General features: G+C 38.1%; 1 protein-coding gene across 1 annotated transcript in view; it reads left to right on the top strand.

Annotated features, from left to right (window-relative positions):
- LOC134754965 (uncharacterized) overlaps window positions 1-22,397 on the top strand; it is a 93,887-nt gene that overhangs the window by 33,534 nt on the left and 37,956 nt on the right. Inside the window, exon 6 of the mRNA XM_063691459.1 lies at window positions 21,839-22,017. Coding sequence (XP_063547529.1) covers window positions 21,839-22,017 — 179 coding nt within the window. The remainder of the gene's footprint in view (window positions 1-21,838; window positions 22,018-22,397) is intronic.

The raw sequence follows: 22,397 nt of genomic DNA, 5'->3' as shown, positions 1-22,397 counted from the left end.
GCTCTCGGACCACTAAGTAACTACAAATAATCAGTCCACATAACAAACATTTTGTACTCATTTTGAAGTCATAATTACATTAATTTCACGTAATATCGGCATCTAATTTATGTGCACGGTAAACAAACTAATGAATGACAAGAAAAGTACGAAGTACTTACGAAGCTGAGCGGGGGGTGGGGCGACCGGGCGAGGTACCTATAGGTATAGATAGATACGAATGCTACGATAGGCTCCCGCGTGCCGCGCCGGCACCTTGACGGACCAGCGCGGCGTATGTATGAATTTCGCGCCTTTTTAAATAGATTTGGCTATAACAATGGAAGCTACACACAGAAATTTCTTACTTTTCATAATATGGTTGCATATATTATTTTATAGTATGAAACTTATCTTTATAGACTTTAATTCAATATTGGACCTTACAGGACAAAAAACGCATATTAAAATTTAAGCAGCAATCCTATTTTTCTAATTTTTCGGCTTTGTCTATTAACTTAAGAGTTTAGAGATATTATTGTGGATTTTTAAAACTTTAATTCAATATCGACAAAATAATAAGCTAATTTTAGTTTGACAAAGAAGCACGTTAAATTTTTTTCAAAAAATGTAACAGTTTAAAGAGTCATACATAATTTAAACGATGAAGCTTAAACTTTGCACTTTAATTCAATATTCAAAAAGCATCAATCAAAATATATAAATACCTAATTTATACCTAACGCTCGTTCTAACTTTTCCTCTTAAATTACAAATATGCTTAAAAACATGTCCCCTGCCATATAAGCATCACTTTTCCTTCTTTAGAATTATCATAACTTTAAGGTCAAAAATATGGTCCCACTATCGGTCTACAAGTGGGAGGCGATGACTAAATTTTTTTATAGACTATTTGCTGCCACTCCTCAACCCACCAACGGAGTGACGTTCACGAGGGTTCATCATACATAGCCGTTAACCACTATACGAGTTTTCGCCCGGGAGGCGATTGGCCATGGAAATCTGTTCCTGGCCCGCGGTCTATGACGTCAAGTTTACTGAGAGTCCATCTTGAATGTATGGAAAATAAGTAAAATTGCGATTTTGTAGGTGAAATATTGCGTTTATGCATATAGTTGCTATGCAATCTTATTTTGGATAAAATGCAAGGAATCGAATGGTATCTTTACTTTATTCCTTTAATGGAAGTTAAAAAAAACTTTAAGGCGACGGGATATGACATTTTCGATTTAGACCTTACTTTGCACATATAATTTGTTCAATGAATGTTTAATAATTGCATTAAATGATACGTTAATTTGTTCACAAAGAAGCTGTGTACCGACGCCCCACGTCATTATATTTTTTATTTGCTGTTATTCTCTACAAATCGACACTAAAAGTATCAAAAAATTAAAATATAGAATCCGTTTGAACAAGACGTAATATAATTTTGTCTTTGACAGTAATTGAATTGTTGTGTGATTTTGGAAGCTAAATAACCAAACTAGCAAACTATTATCGATTCATATTTTTACTCATAAGGACAACTAGTGATTTGCCGTTCTCGAGAAAGTGCGGGAACGTGAGAATGTTGCGGGCATGTTCTCGAGAACATTCTCTCGGGCGGAAATTTCCGAGAAAGTACAAAATTTGTGTACAAATTCAGTTTTTTTTTTGTTTGTGTATCATTCTATAAGTGTTTAATAAATATTTAAAACAGTTTGAAAACGAACAAATTATTCTAAGGGCAACTTTCTCTTCACTCTCAAGAAATTCCCGAGCATGTCGTATATGTGTTTTATTGATATTAGTAGATCGACCTGGTTTCGAAACAATATTTTAAACTTAATAGAGTAAAATTCTCATTGCTCTCAAGAATATTCTCGGGAAAGTATTCAGCAAAATTATGTGCTATTATAATTTTATATAAAAATAGAAATCTAATAATACTAGACATTTTTTTAGGGTTCCGTATCCAAAGGGTAAAAACGGGACCCTATTACTAAGACTCCGCTGTCCGTCTGTCTGTCACCAGGCTGTATCTCATGAACCGTGATAGCTAGACAGTTGAAATTTTTACAGATGATGTATTTCTGTTGCCGCTATAACAACAAATACTAAAAACAGAATAATATAAATATTTAAATGGGGCTCCTATACAACAAACGTGATTTTTTTGCTGTTTTTTCCGTAATGGTACGGAACCCTTCATGCGCGAGTCCGACTCGCACTTGGCCGGTTTTTTTTGAGATAATAACAACAACTTCGAAATAACTTAAAACTTAAAAGGGTCCATTTTTGAAGGGTGTTTTTTCGATGGCATTTTTTTATTTTTGGAAAATCTAATTTATAATCATTGTTTTAGGAAGGGTTTTATAATAACAAAAAATATACTGTAGGAGGCACCACTCTACTTTTTATAGTTGGCTAGATATGGACGATTAAATATGGACATTTGTATGGCACTATTCAGCTATTTGTAAGGCGCGTTTGACATGTATAGTATAGTATTTTTTCGAGATTTAATGTCAGTATAACATTTAAAACTTTCGCTGTTTGAACACATATTAAATCACATTTACAATCGTGTCACTTTTCGTCGGGTAGTCACACAAATCTCTGTTTTGACATTTTGCTGGGACGTCAGTTAGCCGCGACCACGACCAGTGAAACCTGTGTCGAAACGTCAGTAAATAAAGGTAACAAAATAAATTCGCGATAGAACCGATTGTAAATTAATTTTATAGCAGTACCAAAATATGTTTGGCACTATTGTTTATTTTTGTGGCATTTGTAAGACCCTGACGACATTTGTATGGCACCTTTCCGATATTTGTATGGCACTGTGTCGACATTTTTATGTCACATTCGACATTTGTACGGTCAAAGTAGCCATACAAATGTTGACATACAAATATCGGCAATAATATTTTTGGGCCATTTTCATTAAATCATATACGCATACGAAAAAGTATACCAGTAGATAATTAGTATTTCAAAAAATAGGGTAAATAAAATGCATCACGTGGAGCTCTAGTCACATTTTAAATTTGATTTGTTGTTATTTACGGGTCATACCGGTCGAAATCCGCAGTAAACTATCCTAAAACAATACCATTACAATCGAATTTACTTAATTCGTTCCTTCAAAACCCGCTTAAAATAAAAAAAGGTTAAAGAGCCGTTTTTACTGATTGGGATTATTTTCATTATGCTGGTATTAATAATTTGTGTCATTTTAAAAACGCATATGACTTTTCTACGTCAATGAATTTTGATGACAATTGTAATGTTTTAGTTATGTTTAGAAATTTTATAATTTTAAATTTTATCTTAAAATAATTTTTACCAATTAATAATACGAAGCGTTATGCAATCCGTTTAATGCGTGAAAGTCACAGTCTCTACACCTAGTTTGTTGCCGTTCGTTCCGTCTGGTTACCTACGTGCTTTTCTTAAAATCTTTAAAAATCAAGAAACAGTTTAACGGCAATACAACTTCTTCTTCGGGCGATGCAACTTCTTCCGGCATAAGTGGGGTTGGTTGGAGTGACTCCGCGCTATGCGACTGCTGCATCGAGTACCAGACCATGGAGCACATCATCCAGCGGTGACCACTCCGCGCATACTCGGATAGCCCGGATGATCTATTTCTATTAGACTTGACGTCCGATGCTGTGCTATGGTTGCAAAACTTGGATGTTGCCTTACAAAAAACACTGTACGTGACTATATCGCAGCAGACAAGACCAGCACTTAGTACCTATTAGCGAGTTTTTGCGGCTTTGGAGACAGAGATGAAGCAGGTCAATATATTAAGTATATAATAAGCACCTATCGCTGAGGCCTGGTTTGTGTTATGTTTATATATCAAGTGTTATATAAATTTTTCATACTAATCGGAACATAACCGTAAATAAAAAGCTAAATAAAATAATTAAGTATCCGAAATGTTTCGAGCTTTTCCACACATCAATAGTAAAAAGCAGTGACAGATTTCGTTATGGTATAAGCAACCGGTATCTATTATATTTATCGATACCGGTTCGTTTTGTAAGTAAAACAGAACTATACCTACGTACGGTATCGGTACTACCGGTATAAAATTCCAACAAGGACAACATTTTTTATAAGTGTATCTGAACAATTATTTACCGAGCGTCAGCGAAGGTCTCCGTTTCAGCGTGGGCAAAAATGTTCTCCTTTGCAGATCTCATTTCTCAACTGATTCTCGTGAAAATTTGTAAGCAGTCGTTAGTTCGATAGAATTATTCTGTGGCTTCGTTTTTTTTTGAAAAGTTCAAAAAGGCAGAAATTGGCATAAAGGACTAAAGCGCCAGTAGGGTCTATGGCACTTATCAGTGATTACGCCGCGCCGCGTGGAACGTGAGGTGCGTTGGTGTAAGTGCATACAATTCATTCAACGAAAAAAAAATACCTCATAAGATCACTGGTGTGTCTGCCTTTGTATGATTTCGATTTGCTTTTCACGATCAGTTACGTCCTGGACGTGGGTTTTGCAGAAAGTTAGGTTATATGCTGAATTTTCGAAGGTGCTTTGTAGTATTGAGGAAACGATTGGAATGAATTCGTTGGGTAAGAAAATGCCATATTTAATTTGAGGTTTTATAGATTCTTTAAATAGCTTAATTATATCGGCTTGGATATTGTTTTTATTTATTTGAGCTAGTATTTTACTTTTGGTTGGAAAATTTTTGATTAACTTTGGTTTCGTCGGGGAGTGATAGACAAAATTCAAGAAAAGCTGGTTATCAAAAATATTTATTTGTTTTTCTGTAATGGGTATTTCTAGTACTGGATTTTCTAGCTGAGAGTGCACAGTACTTTGCGGCTGAGCTGGCGTTTGGTTAGTAGTTTCTCGATTTTTTAACATTGCCAGAGTGGTAGAAGAGCCGGCAGTAAAGTTTCGAACCAACGTGATACCGCGATGAGATGCACAATGGTTTCCCATAAAAGTGATGGTAAGTCCGAATTTGATAGTCTGTCACGGCGGAACTGGCCGAAAGTACAAAAAAGATAGCCACTTCCGGTGCGAAAAAGGGGGGGGGGGGGTCATTTAACCCATCTGATACTGCAATAATAGCTATGGCATCAGTTAGAAATTTACTGGTAGATACAGAAAAGCGAAATCTGCCAGTATGATTCCTGCCGGAAGTGGTTGGCATACGCTCTCAAAGGTGACCATCGGGACCCCTAAATTAACCCATCTGATACCAGCATGAAACCAATTCCAGTCGGTAGATATGAACCTTCTCTTCAGGAATATATAAGTCTGCCAGGGCGCTTTCTGCCGAAACACCTTGACATACGAGATTATGTAAGCAACATCCGTGGTACCCGTATTTTGGAATTGTACAGATTGACATTTTAATTATTGCAGGCTTATGATTTATTACCTAATGCTTATATTTGTATATTTTTATGTCATTAATAACATATATTTCAAATTTATTAATATACACCATATAATTTGGGCATTAATTTAATACCTGCTTATGGCTTTGTACTTCTTTGTTTGCCTGATAAAGGTGCTAACAAATTAGCTACCGATATCTTTACAGTTGATAGTAATCGGCTCCTGAAGTATATGTAAGTATGAAACATTATAGGTTTTATGATGTTATTTTGAGAAAATTGGAAAACAAATTTGCTTTGTAAAAAAAACTCTGTTAATGAGATAATTAAAGGAGACCTCATTGAACAGATTCTAAAACCTCTTTTAAATATAAAACTTAACTGGCCACTTCACGTTGATAAATCAAATGACACGTTGACAATGACATTTAAGACAAACAACACGTTGATAAATCAAATGACACGTTGACAATGACATTTAAGACAAACAAGCAGTTAAATACAAGATGATTATTTTTTAGATAGAATTATAGTTTATTTATTTTGTTCGGTAAATAAAATAAAAATTATGAGAAACTTTCTTAATTTCTATTAAAAGTTAATTGTTCTAGTTGTACCAACCATCTCGTAAAATTTCTGTAGCTAATTTGTTAGCACCTTATATATAAATAATACAATAATTTCAAATTACAATATCCTTTATTTACCAAAATGAACAAAATTATTATTATTACATACTTATTGTAAACGGGTGTAAAAAGACAGGATTTTCAACGTCTAGGACGATTTTTACCAATAATCCAAATATGAACATTTTAAATCATTTTTAGGGTTCCGTACCCAAAGGGTAAAAACGGGACCCTATTACTAAGACTCCAATAGATTATATTCTGTTTTTTATTCAGTAATCCGTAGACTAAAATGACATTTCATGTGGTACTAAGAAATGTCATGTCTTACATATGAAACGTCATTTTAGTCTACGGAATAAAAAAACAGACCTTAGTTATCTCAATTTGTAGTGTTATAAAACAACACCCTGAATGTTAAACTACGTCAGTTTTGCGTCAACGTCAAGAAATGTAGGGGAGAGGTGGGCATGACGGGATACTTAATGTTTCAAGTCCAATAAAACTTTTTTTTAAGTTTTTGTTATTTTTATTTTTATCTTTGGTAATCAGTCTTTCATAATCAACACTTACTAGGAACTCTCTAGTTAGATAATTAAATTAAAAATAAATTAAAATGGCCAAAAGTGCCTTCTCTCCATCTTGCCCCCCAAGTATGGTAAGATGGGGAACCCCTACGGGACAAGATAAGAATGATTCATATAAATATTATATTTAGGGCCTAAACAAAACTTAAATTTTTGGCTTTTGGGTCCATTGTCTGATAACTTCTCACGAACTGTTTTACTTTTATTTCTTAAGTCGTCTGAGAGACGAAAAATGTGTTTACAGCTAACATGTACCCCATCTTCCCTTGTTAATTTTATTGTTTGTTGGGTTAATTTTATTGTTTGTAAAAATTGACATGTAAAAGTGCCCCTGTGGCCTATTTGCTGAATAAATGTTTGATGTTGATGTTGAAGAATAAATAAATTCAAATCCGCAATTCTTCATCAGTTTATCACTTTAAAACTACGGCCGTCAAGATTTACCCCATCTTGCCCCATGTGCCTAATGAAATTCGAAAGTTTTTTGTAAAATAAACCGTACTTGAAACCAAACAAGTCCTTAGCTGTTGGCGTGATTGCTGGGCCATAGGAATAAATTAACAGTATATATGTGCTGGTGATAATAAGGAAACAAACGCAAACCAAATAAAACACAAAAACCGGCCAAGTGCGAGTCGGACTCGCGCACGTAAGGTTCCGTACCATAATACCATTACGCAAAAAATGGCAAAAAAGTCACGTTTGTTGTATGGGAACCCCACTTAAATATTTATTTTATTATGTTTTTAGAATCATTTATTCATCAATTGTGCATAACAGGTAATGAATACAGGTGTTATAAACAATTAGTTATAGTTTGTTGTTATAGCGGCAACAGAAATACATCATCTGTGAAAATTTCATCTGTCTAGCTATCACGGTTGTTGAGATACAGCCTGGTGACAGACGGACAGACAGCGGAGTCTTAGTTATAGGGTCCCGTTTTTACCCTTTGGGTACGGAACCCTAAAAATAACAAGGAATATGGCAAAAACAGTTTTTTTGCAAATAAATAATTAACATTTGTCTAGCCGGTCACTGTGCGAACTGATTGCCGTGATGGCGACGCATCGTCATGCACTAACGGAATTCTGATGGTTGGTCAGTCGTGTCGCCATATAAAGCCGCTACCCCCTCTTACTCGTCTTGCCCCTCTCTCCCCTACATAAGATAGTGATTAGATACACCAAATAGGTGAAAAAACGCCTCAAGCGTAAAAGAAACCACCAAAAATCATTTTATGTCGCATTACAAGCCTGATTTAGCTATGAATACTAATACCCCCTTATTCGTTAAACTTTACGAGCCTGAATTAGTTAAATTATGTTTTATCCTTTTCTTACAAATACATAAGTCAAAATGACAGACAAAGACAAACGATTCATATAGCTAATTCAATGACTATCAATCATATTAATCACATTATTTAATTTATTTTAACTTAATTTATTATAAATATATGTTATTAATAACGTAATAATATATAAATATAAGCATAGAGTAATAAATTAATAAGCCTGCAGTATTTGAAATGTCCGTAATATGTACAATTCCAAAATACGGGTACCACGGATGTTGCGCCACAAAATCTCGTATGTCAAGGTGTTTCGGCAGAAAACGCCCTGGCAGACTTATATATTCCTGAAGAGAAGGTTCATATCTACCGACTGGAATTGGTTTCATGCTGGTATCAGATGGGTTAATTTAGGGGTCCCGATGGTCACCTTTGAGAGCGTATGCCACCACTTCCGGCAGGAATCATACTGGCAGATTTCGCTTTTCTGTATCTACCAGTAAATTTCTAACTGATGCCATAGCTATTATTGCAGTATCAGATGGGTTAAATGACCCCCCCCCCCTTTTTCGCACCGGAAGTGGCTATCTTTTTTGTACTTTCGGCCAGTTCCGCCGTGGCAGACTATCAAATTCGGACTTAGCATCACTTTTATGGGAAACCATTGTGCATCTCATCGCGGTATCACGTTGGTTCGAAACTTTACTGCCGGCTCTCCAACCATGTGGCGCATGGCGTCCAGATGCTGACGCCGACGTCAACCGTAAACCGTACACTATTAACACTATAATTATTGAGTATAGAATTCAGAGGCGACCAGGGAGTTGGCGAACGGGTCAGTCGGAGCCTAGCACAAAAAACAAAGCGCTTTTTTTAGTGGGTACTAAATTTCGCATCATTCATTTAGTGGTTCATTACTTAGCAAAACACTGATCAATATACGCAAATATCATATTGAAAGATAGAACTTATAACACCTAGTGGTATTGAATAAAATTAGAGTTCGGACACGACACGACATGTTTAGTTGTTTCAAAGTTGAACCGCAAGGCAGGAGACCGAGATACTGAACAGCAGAGCCCGAAGGGAAACATAAGGTGTATAGTTAAAAAACATACAGACGGACCGCAAGCAGAGTATTGAACTAAAGACCCTAAAAGGATGCCGAAGGGAGCGCACCACGTAAGGCAGAGCCGCTATTATATATAGGTACAACCCAATTTACAATGTTATTACTAGTGGCTCTGTGAGCTGTAGACCTCGCGTTAGGCTTAGAAAATGTAAAAGTGAAAAATACTTAGTTCGTTGAGTCGTTATCACAGTGAACTCACAATGGTCTCAAGCGCCATATAGATAGACGCTTTGGCGCTTTTAAGTCCTTTATGCCAATTTCCGCATTATAAAAAAATTCCTGAAACTGGATCGACAAAAAAACTTATTTACCTATAATCATAGAATCTGGTCACAAAATTTCACGAGAATCGGTTAAGAATTGCGACCTGGCCTTAAAACAAAGACCTTCATAAAAATTATGGCGGACTAAAAGGTCAGGTTGCGAGCCCTGAAAACCCGAAGTCGCGTTTTCCAGAAGACCCGAAGCATTCCTGAATTTCCAGCAAGTCGCGCCTTCGTTTTAATTTGAGCGAACGCCAAAGGTCGAGTAGCAGGAGAGCCGAGATCACATTGGTTCCAAGTTCCAAGCCAATAGCTCTGCTCTCCTCCATCTCCAGCTCGGTCTTCGACCTTGCATGGACGCTCTTTATGCGGAGCTCGGCCTTTTGTGTCAATTTAACGTGGTCATTGTTCCAATCCCAAACATTGATTTTTCCCACCTCGACCTTTGGCTTTGCGCGGTAGAGCGCCGCAATTGGACGATCCGGGACTTTAGCACTATGCAGAGCTCGTCTTGGCCATAGGTTTTTGTCCCAGCTCAGCTCCACTGAAGCTCGCCCTTTAAGTCTCTTGGGTCCGCAGAAAACTTTTATCATATTCGTAGCCTTCCAGGATCCCTTAGACATGACCAGCGCTTAAAGCTCTGTTCTTCTGCAGTTCGGCTTTCAGCCTCACAGCGCAGCACACCGCTGTCGGACGCTACGGGTCTCCGGCCTTATGCAAAGCTCGGCCGTCGGCCTCGCTCACAATTGGCTATAAGTTCGATTCCAAGCTCTGCAGAAAGGCACTGAGAAAAAAATATGCTTTTGTGCTTATTTCATGAGTCATGGGGGGCGGCAGAGGCCCAATGGCCCGGGGCGCCAAATATGTAAATACGCCTCTGCCCTTATGTTCGAAGCAACTATATGTGTTTCTGTGGTTTTCATGTGCTAAAGTGTGAGCTGTACGCCGTGCTAAATATCTAGTTTAGTATGTTCATTACCTAAAATGTTCATGGTATCTAGTGCTATTAAGGTACCAGTACGCGTAACAGTGTTACTTGTTAAGGGACATTATTCTGTGTATCATCATCATCAGTGACCATGGTACTACTACTACTTAGTACGAGACAACAAGAAACTATTCGCAACTCCAAGATGTCAAGTGCTCGACGTGGTACAAGTGTGTATGGAAAAGGTTCAAGATAGAGATAGAGGCCTCACAAGTGAAAGCCATATAATAATGTAATGACTACTACTCTGTGTCTTTTCAAAGTGCCTTCGAAAACTATTAAAGGGCTTCGATTGATGCCGACTACGAGCCTGGCGATCACGAGGGATTACTGCTCGAACAATTAACTTCAGAACAACGCCCGCAAGTCAATCGCAGTCACTATCCATTCGTACATATTTACACCAGTATTTATCTATCTTCCCTACACTGGGCATGATGCTAGTATTCGGTCTGGTTCTTCTACTCCTGTCAACTCCTATCCTCGACTGCACACGCCCCACACTCCCCACCTGTATTATTGGCTCACCGGTGTCTCGGGCAGGAGGGTCAAGTTGAGCATATCGGGGCGGCAGGTAAAGGGAGGAGTACACGAGTAATCTCGACTACACGCCCGGGCCCGGAGCAGGTTTGTCTGGACGGAGTTTGTTAGCGTCCCGTAGCATAAGCCTCTGACCGACGGCCTGGATCGTGCCAGCACGTGCATTTGAGCAAGCTCGATGAGCCTCTCCTCCCCTCCCTCTCTTCTGTGACCAACGCCTCTGAGTCCTTGCAGCAGTAACTGCTGGCTGGTGTAGTCACAGAACGGAACGGAACGGAACGGAGAGGGTCGCAAGTCTGTACATGAAAGATATTCGAAAAAAAAAAATTGGCTGGGGATACTTACAATCGATAACAGAACACGTTCCAACAGTTTTTAGAATTTTTTGTCTAGTTTGTCTGTTTATTTGACCGCGCATCAAATGAAAACGGCTGAACGGATTTTGATGCAAACTTTACTAATCTGTCGAAAAAAACCACGGCCAGGTTATAGGCTATAAAAAATTGAGAAATTTTGCCCCTAAGGGGGTTAAAAAAAAGGGATGAAAGTTTGTATGGGGTTCAAGATTTATTTTAAGCTAGCAATTTGAAACTTCGTAAAAAAAATATTGTTGAAATACAAGAAAACTAATTTCAGCGTGTTTGAAAATGCATCCCCTAAGGAGGTGAAAAAGAGGTTGAAAGTTTGTATGGAGATCAAATTTTTTTTCGAGTGCGTTACTTGAAACTGTATATGGGCATATTATTGTAATACAGGAAAAGTGATTACAGCGTTTTCAAGAATTCATCCCCCAAGGTGGTGAAAAAGGGGGTAAAAACTGTATCTTGATAACTACATCATTTAAGCTACTAGGCCAAGTAAGGTATCGTTTTTGTATAAATCGGGTATGCCGAATTCATTTATGATATCAAAATGACACCATTCCGCAGTGAAAACACAAAAAATATGAATAAGTAATACTTTTTTTTAATTCCTCTTCACACTTAAACCGCTGAACCAATTTAGTTTAAATTTGGTATAGAGATAGTTTGAGTCCTAGGGGAGAGCAAAGGATAGTTTTAATCTCAAACATCATCCCTTAAGGGTGTGAAAAGGGAGGTAGAAGTTCGTATGGGATTCAATAACCGCTGAACCGATTTAGAATAAATTTGGTATAGAGACTCATAGAAGAACATAGGGTAGTTTTTATCCAAAAAAAATACCTTAAAACTGAAAAGACTGGTATAATGTTTATAGGTTAAGTAACTTTTTTGATATTGTGCTTTCTGTATTCACTGTTGTGGCAATAAATATATATTCATTCATTCATTCATTCAAAAGGAAGGTGTAATATTGTAGGGGGAATCAATAACCGTCATGAACTTATTTACATGAAATCTATGTATACGTCTTTTGATTTAGTTGAAAATGATACTTAACTGCTTAGAACCTAATCTTAAACATCCTTACCCCCTATTATACATCAAAAATCTGGGTAGCTCCTCTTCTTAAACACACCAACGCTCGTTAGGCTTAGGAACACCAAGATTAATTCTGCCAAATACCTAATCGTAATTATATCGCATCCATATTCATACGTATCGCATCCTTTAAGCACTAAGACGAAAGTGGAGGACCCGCGCGAAATCACCTTTTCGTACAACTGTTAGTCCTCATTTTCCTCTCTTGATATTAACATTATTCAAAATATTTTGACACAATTAGTTGTGTATCAACCACAGCTATGTCCCGTGTACGTTTGTGTTTTTGAAATGTTTCATTACTTATTATAAAAGTGAGAAGCATTAAAAAATTTGCCTGAAATCAGTTTTTCGCTCCTAATTTTTACAATAATCAAAAAAATCTGAAAAAGTCAAACGTAGAAATCGTAGCGTTTAGCTATGGTAAATATACATCAAATTATGTACCTAAAAATATTTTCATAATGATAGAGGAAAATGGAGACTGCGTTTGTATGGAGAAGCGGCCGTGCCCTTTCCTCTTAAGAGCGCTATTACATTTCGGCGTTGAGCGAGTTTAGGTATTTTACGCGCTTCGGCGGGCTGTGCGAGCTCAGTATACCGCTCCCTTCTACCACGTTTTCTCTCTCGCTCGCACTACAATGATGGATTAAATAATCTTGATCCTTCGTGAAGCATACTGAAAACAATTATAACGACACTAACTGTACTTAAAATTTAAAATCCTAATTATTGTTATTTGGTACGAAAATACTAAATCCAGTGCAAATGTACTTACTTTTGTATTATAAAAGAATTATTTTATACTAGAAAGAATTAAAATTATACTCGCTTGTTTACATGTTTCGTCATTACATTTGGTACAGGTACAGGGTAACCGTACCGCTTGGGTAGCGAAACTATTTTAGCTATATGTAGCAGTGTTGGCCGTAATTGTTAATTTTAATTAACCATTGATCAATTGCATTAACCATTAGTTCCGCCATTAACCAATTCCATTACGCACCAATTGCATTAAAGTTAATTCGAATTAAATTTTTGAGACGTTAATGGCCATTGAAGTTAAAGTTTTGTTTAGTGTTGTTTGACATATCAGTCAAATTTGACAGATTGACAGTTTTTGTCTTTTTTAGTGAAAATGAACATGGTTTGTTTGCTAAATTATATCCCAAAAAGATAATTTTCACTGAAAATGACAAAAACTGTCAATCTGTCAAACTTGACTGATATGTCAAACAACACTAAACTATGTCACTTAGTACCAAACTTTAACAAAACGTTGATTTTCACAAAAAATTACAAAAACTGCCAAACTGTCAATTTTGACAGTTTTGAAAGATGTGTCAAACTACATTTTCCATCCCATGACTAATGATGAAGGTCCTATCAAAATCGGACAAGCCGTTTCGTTTTGGGATCCAAAACTGTCAAAATGTCACAAACTGTCAACTTTGACAGATAGTATAAATCTACACTTAACAATGTCACTGGGTGCTAAATTCTATCCCAAAAAGATCATTTTCACTGAAAATGACAAAAACTGTCAATCTGTCAAATTTGACTGATATGTCAAACAACACTAAACTATGTCACTTAGTACCAAACTTTAACAAAACATGTTAATTTTCACTAAAAATGACAAAAACTGTCACACTGTCAATTTTGACAGTTTTGACAGATGTGTCAAACTACATTTTCCATCCCATGACTAATGTTGAAGGTCCTATCAAAATCGGACAAACCGTTTCGATTTGGGATCCAAAAATATCAAAATGTCGCAAAATGACAATTTTGACAGATTGTATAAATTTACACTTAACAATGTCACTTGGTGCTAAATTATATCCCAAAAAGATAATTTTCACTGAAAATGACAAAAACTGTCAATCTGTCAAATTTGACTGATATGTCAAACAACACTAAACTATGTCACTTAGTACAAAACTTTAACAAAACATGTTAATTTTCACTAAAAATGACCAAAACTGTCAAACTGTCAATTTTGACAGTTTTAACAGATGTGTCAAACTACATTTTCCATCCCATGACTAATGTTGAAGGTCCTATCAAAATTGGACAAGCCGTTTCGATCTTTTTTTTTATGAAATAGGAGGCAAACGAGCAGACGGATCACCTGATGGGATCTGGGATCCAAAACTGTAAAAATGTCAATTTTGACAGATAGTATAAATCTACACTTAACAATGACACTTGGTGCTAAATTCTATCCCAAAAAGATAATTTTCCCTGAAAATGACAAAAACTGTCAATCTGTCAAATTTGACTGATATGTCAACCAAACCTTAGTTCCACTAGGTACTGCCAGGATTCAGCATCAGCTCTATCATGGGTACTGCTCTCCTGTGCTCATCAAGACGAATCGGATGACTAAAACAGCGTGTGCCTATGTTGCACCAAACCTTAGATCCACTAGGTACTGCCAGGGTTCAGCATCAGCTCTATCATGGGTACTGCTCTCCTAAGTGCTCGTCAAGACGAGTCGGATGACTAAAACAGCGTGTGCCTATGTTGCACCAATCCTAAGTTCCACTAGGTACTGCTACGGTTCAGCATCAGCTCTATCATGAGTACTGCTCTCCCAAGTTGCTCATCAAGACGAGTCGAATGATCAAAACAGTGTGCGCCTATGTTGCACCAAACCTAAGTTCCAGTAGGTACTGCCAGGGTTCATAAGGAGGATGAGTAATACATACTCAAAACTTATACAAGTTCAGTTCAGGGCTGGGGCGGCTGCCGAGGCGGCTGAAGGCAAAAAGTTCGCAAAGTACCGAGGTCTCGGCCCACAATACCACTTTGTGGCATTTGGTGTCGAGACACTGGGGCCGTGGGGTCCAAGCGCAAAAGTTCTTTTTAAAGAACTTAGCAAAAAGCTCGTCGACGCAACCGGTGACCAGAGAGCTGGCGGCTTTCTCTCGCAGCGCATAAGTATTGCCATTCAGCGAGGGAATGCTGCCAGCATCTTTGGCACAATGCCGCGGGGGCCTTATTTAGATGTTTTTTAATTAAGAGTAGTTTTGTTTTTTAATTTTTATTATTATAAGTTGTTATTCTTAGTTAAAAAAAAAAAAAGTTCAGTCTTAGTTATATCGGAGCATCGTTTATAATGGCGTAAACGCCATCGACAATAAGGTCCCTTTTTATAGGAAATACCACATTTTATTCTGTTTTTAGTATTTGTTGTTATAGCGGCAACAGAAATACGTCGAAAACGTGCGGAGCCGACCGACACAGGTCCGACCTCTTCAAGCTCTGCCGCGGTACTGAGATCGCCAGCGCGCGTCATCGGCAATATAGAGTAGTTTTCAAAAAATTGCCAAAAAATTAAAGTAGAATTTGATAAACACAAATGTATACCAACAGTATAAGCAAACGTTGTAGATTGCTCGTGTATAAAAATGACTTCGATACTAAGTAGATTTTCGTATTTACACTTGGTTCGAAGAGAAAATTCAATTCGTTTAACATTGACTTTCTCTTTCTTAAAAGCATGTAGGAAGAATATCGTTCGATATTCCTAAAGTACAGGATATTAGTAATACAAAATATCCAACTTTAGCAGAGTAAACTTCTCAAAATTTACAAATAAGAGCTCACAATTCAGTGCTTCACGCGGTTTTTCGTAAACGACCATCAGAAAAAAAATCATTACTAATTTAATTAGTCCTTTTTCTAAAATGTACAACGATATTCCTAAAGATAAGAAGACGCTCTTACTGGAACAAGTACTCTTTATTTCTAATAATGAGCGTAAAATCTTAAATCTTGTCGGGAATATCATCAATTTTACATTATTTCGACTTTTCTTGTAAGAACGCTCTTAATAATGGCCACGAAGGTTTGGCCACACATGGCCACTTCAAAAAAATAACATTTTTCTATGTCGTTTGCGGAGTAAGTGTCAAACGATTTGGGACTTATACGCGTTACCATGCCTTCCCGAAAAAAAATCGAATCTTTCGCGAGTCTCGCAACGCATTGAGGCTACAACGGGCACGGTCTCAGGAGTAGGGAATGCAACCGAGTAATGAAAAAAACCGCGGTCTCGAGTTTTTAATTTTTCATCGATAATCAAACTTTTCTTTAAATCTAGGTATCAAATCAATAATTTACGATCTCATTTAAGGTAAGTGTATATTATGTGGTAACCTGATTCTAAAAAAAGAGACAGGAAAAAGGGTTGTCAAAGCTTGAGATTAAAAACCCACAGATTATATACGAATACCTAAACCGATTTTGGAAAGATTTTATTTAGATATTTTTTGGTACCACGTCGGTGGCAAACAAGCATACGGCTCGCCTAATGGTAATCATTACCGTAGCCTATGGACGCCTGCAACACCAACTAGAGATATTACATACAGATTGGTCCCATTATTATCATAATCTTTGGTGTGATAATGGAATCCATAGAAAACTTAATTTTTTTTAGGCATGAATATAGCGAGTTTTATATTTTCATCAAAAAATCAAACATTTGAACTCAAAAAGCGTCTTTGATGAAGTGGCCCGTTGATGAAGATCAGAACGGAACTCTTTAACTCCTAACTCCTTGAATTACTTGACTTAATGTCTAGATGGGCCAGAGGGCGTCCACTGTGCCGACTGTGCGCCTGCGCCGCCATCTTGATCGGTCTTGAGCTTCGTGTTTGAGTTCGCTCCAAGTCTTCCCAATAGCCTACGCCTCTGCAATCATGGTCTGTGAGCTATGCTGATGGGCCAGCGTGTAGAGAGGGTAGCGGTCTCGGATGGCTTATGGCGCGGCGGGATGGCGATGGGATGGCCACGGTGTCGGTTTTTCGTCCACACAACAGTGCGTACGCATCTACACGTGGCCCATTCCACAGTGCGTGTTCTCAACCATCACATGGCCATCTCGCTGGTCAGCGCTGGGCCATCATGTATAGCAGCCATAGCCCATAACCATCGCGCGGCCATCTCGCTGGTCTAGCGCTTGGCCATCATGTAGAGGAGTCATTAGCATTCTGCTTGGGATAAATAGTCGGCTATCATCGCTCAGTCGCACGTTCCAGCAAGCAATTTGTATCCATGTTTTCATGCCAAAAGGTCGTCGTATTATGATCGGTCCGGTTTTGCACTGTTTCGTTTGATTTAATCATTGAATTTCGGGACTTTCGGGTAAACGAGTGATTAGCCCACTGTACCCAAGCCCAAGCCGTAACATCACAAAGGCAACGAAGACTCGCCTCGTAAGATCTCTCGTTTTCCCAGTGTTGCTCTACGGTGCCGAAACGTGGGCAGTAAGAGAGAGTGAACGGAAACGCATTGATGCTTTGGAAATGTGGTGCTGGAGAAGGATGCTGCGGATATCGTGGACTCAGCATCGCACTAATATATCCATTCTCCAGGAACTCAAGGTTACACAGCGACTTTCGGCAATCGTTCACTCTCGTATCCTTAGATACTTCGGACACGTTACGCGCAAGGAAGACGACGCCATGGAGAGGCTTGTTGTCCAGGGCAGAGTGGATGGCACAAGACCCAGATTGCGGCCCTCAATGCGATGGACCGACCAAGTCAAAGCGCTCACCGGGTCACCTTTAAAACTGTGCGTGCGGAATGCAGTAAATAGAGAAGCATGGCAAGAAACTACGAAAAAAGCCGTACAACGACCTCAATGGCCACGACTGCTCTGACAAGAGTATCCGACTGAGAGGAAGAGACCCAAGCCCATGGTAAGGCAGCCAGGCTGCCACCTTGGAGCCGTTAGGCATACTCAATTTTGTTTCGGGTATCCTCCCTAGTGAGTCGGTTCTTCTTTACGACGCAGAATATTCACCTTTCGCCCTGCACCCGGCATCCTCAGTTCTGCTGCAACACAAATGTAGCGGTCGCGCTCCGGCGCGGTTGCAGCATTTCCCAGAGGGATTCCCCCCTTAACGATGAATTCCTAACTTCTTAACGACGTTTATGTAACTGTATACATGATTAGCGAACAAACACTGTGTGATCTTTTTTCTGGAACTCACTTCGTTCATTTCATAAACCTACACTCGTATTTGAATGCCTTTCTATAAATAATAAATAAAATAAATATTATAGGACATTCTTACACAGATTGACTAAGTCCGACAGTAAGCTCAAGAAGGCTTGTGTTGTGGGTACTTAGACAACGATATATATAATATACAAATACATAAATACATAGAAAACACCCAAGACTCAGGAACAAATATCTGTGCTCATCACACAAATAAATGCCCTTACCGGGATTCGAACCCAGGACCATCGGCTTCACAGGCAGGGTCACTACCCACTAGGCCAGACCGGTCGTGAAAATGTAGTAGTCACATAAACATATTAAATGTCTTTCTGTAATGATTTAGTGTCACCAATGTACAGTCCGCAATACTATTAACTTAGCACCATTAATACAAACTTCTATGCAAGGGAAGTACGTTTTCTCTGCAGCTGACTGTACACACGCTTCGTGATTGTTGAGCCATTTAGTTAGTGGTTCTAGCTAAACTGGACATTCCATAGCGTTAGTATTGTACAACCACTTTAGTTAGGACCCTAGAGATTACTCGGTTTTTTACCGATTTTCGGTTTCGAGTTCGAGTTTAACCGAAGCAAAACCGATACTCGGTTATCTGTTATTTTGCATTCCCTACTCAGGAGTCTGAAAAATGACCACGGTGAGAGACTCAGTGGCGCTTTAGCCAGGCAGGTCGCTTTCGCTTTCGGCTGAAACTGCAAGCCAGCGCGAGTCTCGATTGTGATACCAGAGACATCGTACGCAATACATACCTAGTCGGCTCATAAGTTCTGTCACTGGCCTTTAAAATTTAAATTTGGAACTCCTAAAACAAAAACCGTTCTGCATTTGAATTTCGAATCTTTATTAAATATTTGAGTAGTATAATTTTGCAATTTTCTGTTTTCTTCAACATGGAGTGGACGCTTAAAGATAGCCCTACCGCAATAATTGCACTATATCGTTGTGGTCACTCGCCGACTAAAATTTTTAAGCTACTTGAAAATTTAAAATTCTCTCTAAGATTTGTGTATCGTACCATAGAAAGATACAGTGAGGTCTCTAGTTTAAATGACAAGAAAAGAAGCGGTCGTCCGCGTACAGCTAGGACTCCAGCGGTTGTACAAGCAATTAGGGCACGCATTGCCAGAAATCCCGCTAGGAAACAAAAAGTTATGGCCCTCCAGATGGGTTTGAGCAAAAACACGGTGAAAAGAGTGCTTAATCAAGACCTGAGACTTCGTGCTTATAAACGAAAAACTGGCCATCTTCTCAATGGTCGGCTTAAAGCTTTAAGGCTTAAAAGATCTAAAGCTTTATTGAAGAAGTACGCTAAAAATAAGCACCGTTGTATACTGTTTTCGGACGAGAAAATTTTTGACATAGAAGAAAACTGTAATAAACAAAATGATAGAGTGTACGCTCGCAATAGTAAAGAAGCGTCTAATAGCATTCCCCGTATTCAAAGAGGTCATCATCCTTCATCTGTGATGGTTTGGCTGGGAGTTTCTTATGCGGGCGTCACTAGTATGCATTTTTGTGAGAAAGGAGTAAAAACTAGTGCCAAAGTGTACCAAGACACGGTGTTGACTAATATTGTGAAACCACTATCCCATACGATGTTTCTAAACCAGCATTGGGTTTTCCAGCAGGACTCTGCTCCAGCCCATAAGGCAAAGTCTACACAAGCCTGGCTCGCCTCCAATAAAATCGACTTTATACGGCATGAAGATTGGCCCTCCTCTAGCCCAGATCTTAATCCTTTAGACTATAAAATATGGCAGTATTTAGAGGAAAAGGTGTGCTCAAAACCTCATGCAAATCTAGACTCGCTGAAAAAATCTCTTGCTACGGCAGTGGCCAATATCGACATGAAAGTGGTGCGTGAATCCATTGACGACTGGCCACGAAGACTTCAAGCCTGTGTAGATAATTATGGCGGTCATTTTGAATAAATGTTATACATTTAGATTCTCTAGTTTATAAGCTTTCAAACGCTGTACAAATTATACGGAATAAACTTAAACTTTTGATTTTATTTGATACTATGTATATGACAGAACTTATGAGCCGACTAGGTATGTAGGCGCAGATTCTGACGGAGTGTGGCGCCGGAGAAGCCGTGTTCATCTCGCGCATCCCCCTCATCCCGAGCAACTTCCCGTTCCGCTTCAAGCGCCTACAGGTTCCCGTGAGCGTCTGCTTCGCCATGACCATCAACAAGTCGTAGGGGCAGACGCTGCGCGCCGCCGGCGTCATGCTTAGACTGATTTGACTGGAGGGGCCGATTTGGATGATATTTGCCATGGACATGGTTTGGATAGGTACAGTCAAGGACGTAAAAATACAAAAATGGTACTGTATCGTTCGATATACACCTACTACTCTATGTCGTTTAAATCACGTCAAAAAATTGAATAAGGTCAAAAAAATATTGATTTTGGAGTGTAGTTTTATTTAGTGGTACCTAATTGTAAAATATTTTATCTGGACTACAGTCCTCTAGCGTATCCATCTGTCAACTTTACTTCAAGTTCCGCCTCCAGGGGAGAGGGAGATAAATTAGGGGTGAATTAGCCGCTTACTGACACAGACCGAATTCCACGCAGGCGAAGCCGCGGGCTCAGCTAGTTTGTAATAAGTCAAAATGACAGATAAAGACAAACGATTCACAGCTAATTCAGGCCAGTAAGGCGTTCATGAATAACGCCATATGTCTTTAAGGTTATTTAATTCAGTTTTATATTCTTAATAATAACAAATAAAAAATGCACAAGTTTGGGAACAAATGTAATAATTTTTGATTTGGGTTTGTTTTTAAGTAGTCACACTTTTCGACGTATATTGACGATCGGTCGCGTTCTTTATAAGAGCGCGACTGTCAGGATTTGTCAGGGAGATAAGACACTTATAAAAATAATGAGGATGGCATTAACAACTTCCAAAAAAAAATTTCAAGTTTGGTTTACACATTGAAAAATAATAAATAATACATAACGATTACAAGTTTGGGAACAAATCACATTATTTTATTAAATATTTTGATTTGTTTTTTTTTTAAGTAGACAGTACTACCTATATATATAAATTAAAAACTGTAATATATGACATCTATTACAGTTTTTAACATAACGATTACATTACATTTAAAATAATTTATTTTGAAGCTATTTTATACCTTTTTAGGTCTTTTTAGGTTTTTTAGGTCTTTTTATGTCTTGGTTAACCGGTTAACCGGTTTGCATTCCCTAGCTTCGGCAAACATGCCTGACACACTGCAAAAGCGTATCAGCTCCAACAGTATCCTGAAACCGTTATGTACTATACTATAGGAATGAAGTGTTGGTAGAGAGGAAATACTTGCAATGGTTTAAAAAAGTTAATCATGTTTAACTGCTAAATATAAGGCTGCGTTTCCACCAGAGATGAACCAATAAAATCACTACACGCTGAGCGAGGAAAACAAATAAAGTGATTCTATTGGTTTTTAAAAAACACCTTGCTCGCTACGCATCCTCGCACATCTCTGGCGGAAACGCAGCCTAAGCATTTTATGTCTTGTTATGTACAGAAGCCGTTGCATCTATTATTGGTACAGTGTGCGCCGGCGCCGACGAACCTGAAGTGGAAGTTAAAATGGAGCCACCTGATGAAGAAGTCATGGATTCTAATGCTAATGACATAAAGCCTGATGACCAGACAAACGCATTGGACATATGTAATGCAGTGGTCAAACAAGACCTCGATGTCGTAAGTTTATTACTTTTTCTTAATTAAATCATTTCTTTGTGTATGTATGTATGAAAATAACCAATTTGATCAGAAATTAAATTGTCAATCTCATCTAGCGTCCACAACACACGTACACAATTTCATAGTGGGATTGGCGATCTTATGTTCTCGAATAACATTTGTGCGTGCACGCCACACAATTATATTGTCAATTAACATCAGAGAAATATAGAGAGTGAATATAATATAATATAATATAATATAATAGTATCTGCATATTATATTAAATGACATCCATACATTTAATTCTCTAATCGGACCATCCGTTTATTTATCTTTACAGACCGTGTTAAACTAAAAGTATTTATCAGGATGTTTGTACATTGATGTATGTTTGT

The sequence above is a fragment of the Cydia strobilella genome, chromosome Z (genome assembly GCF_947568885.1).
Source record: "Cydia strobilella chromosome Z, ilCydStro3.1, whole genome shotgun sequence".
Taxonomy (NCBI): domain Eukaryota; kingdom Metazoa; phylum Arthropoda; class Insecta; order Lepidoptera; family Tortricidae; genus Cydia; species Cydia strobilella.
Note: the sequence above shows the minus strand (reverse complement) of the source record. Positions and strands in the feature narration are given on the sequence as shown.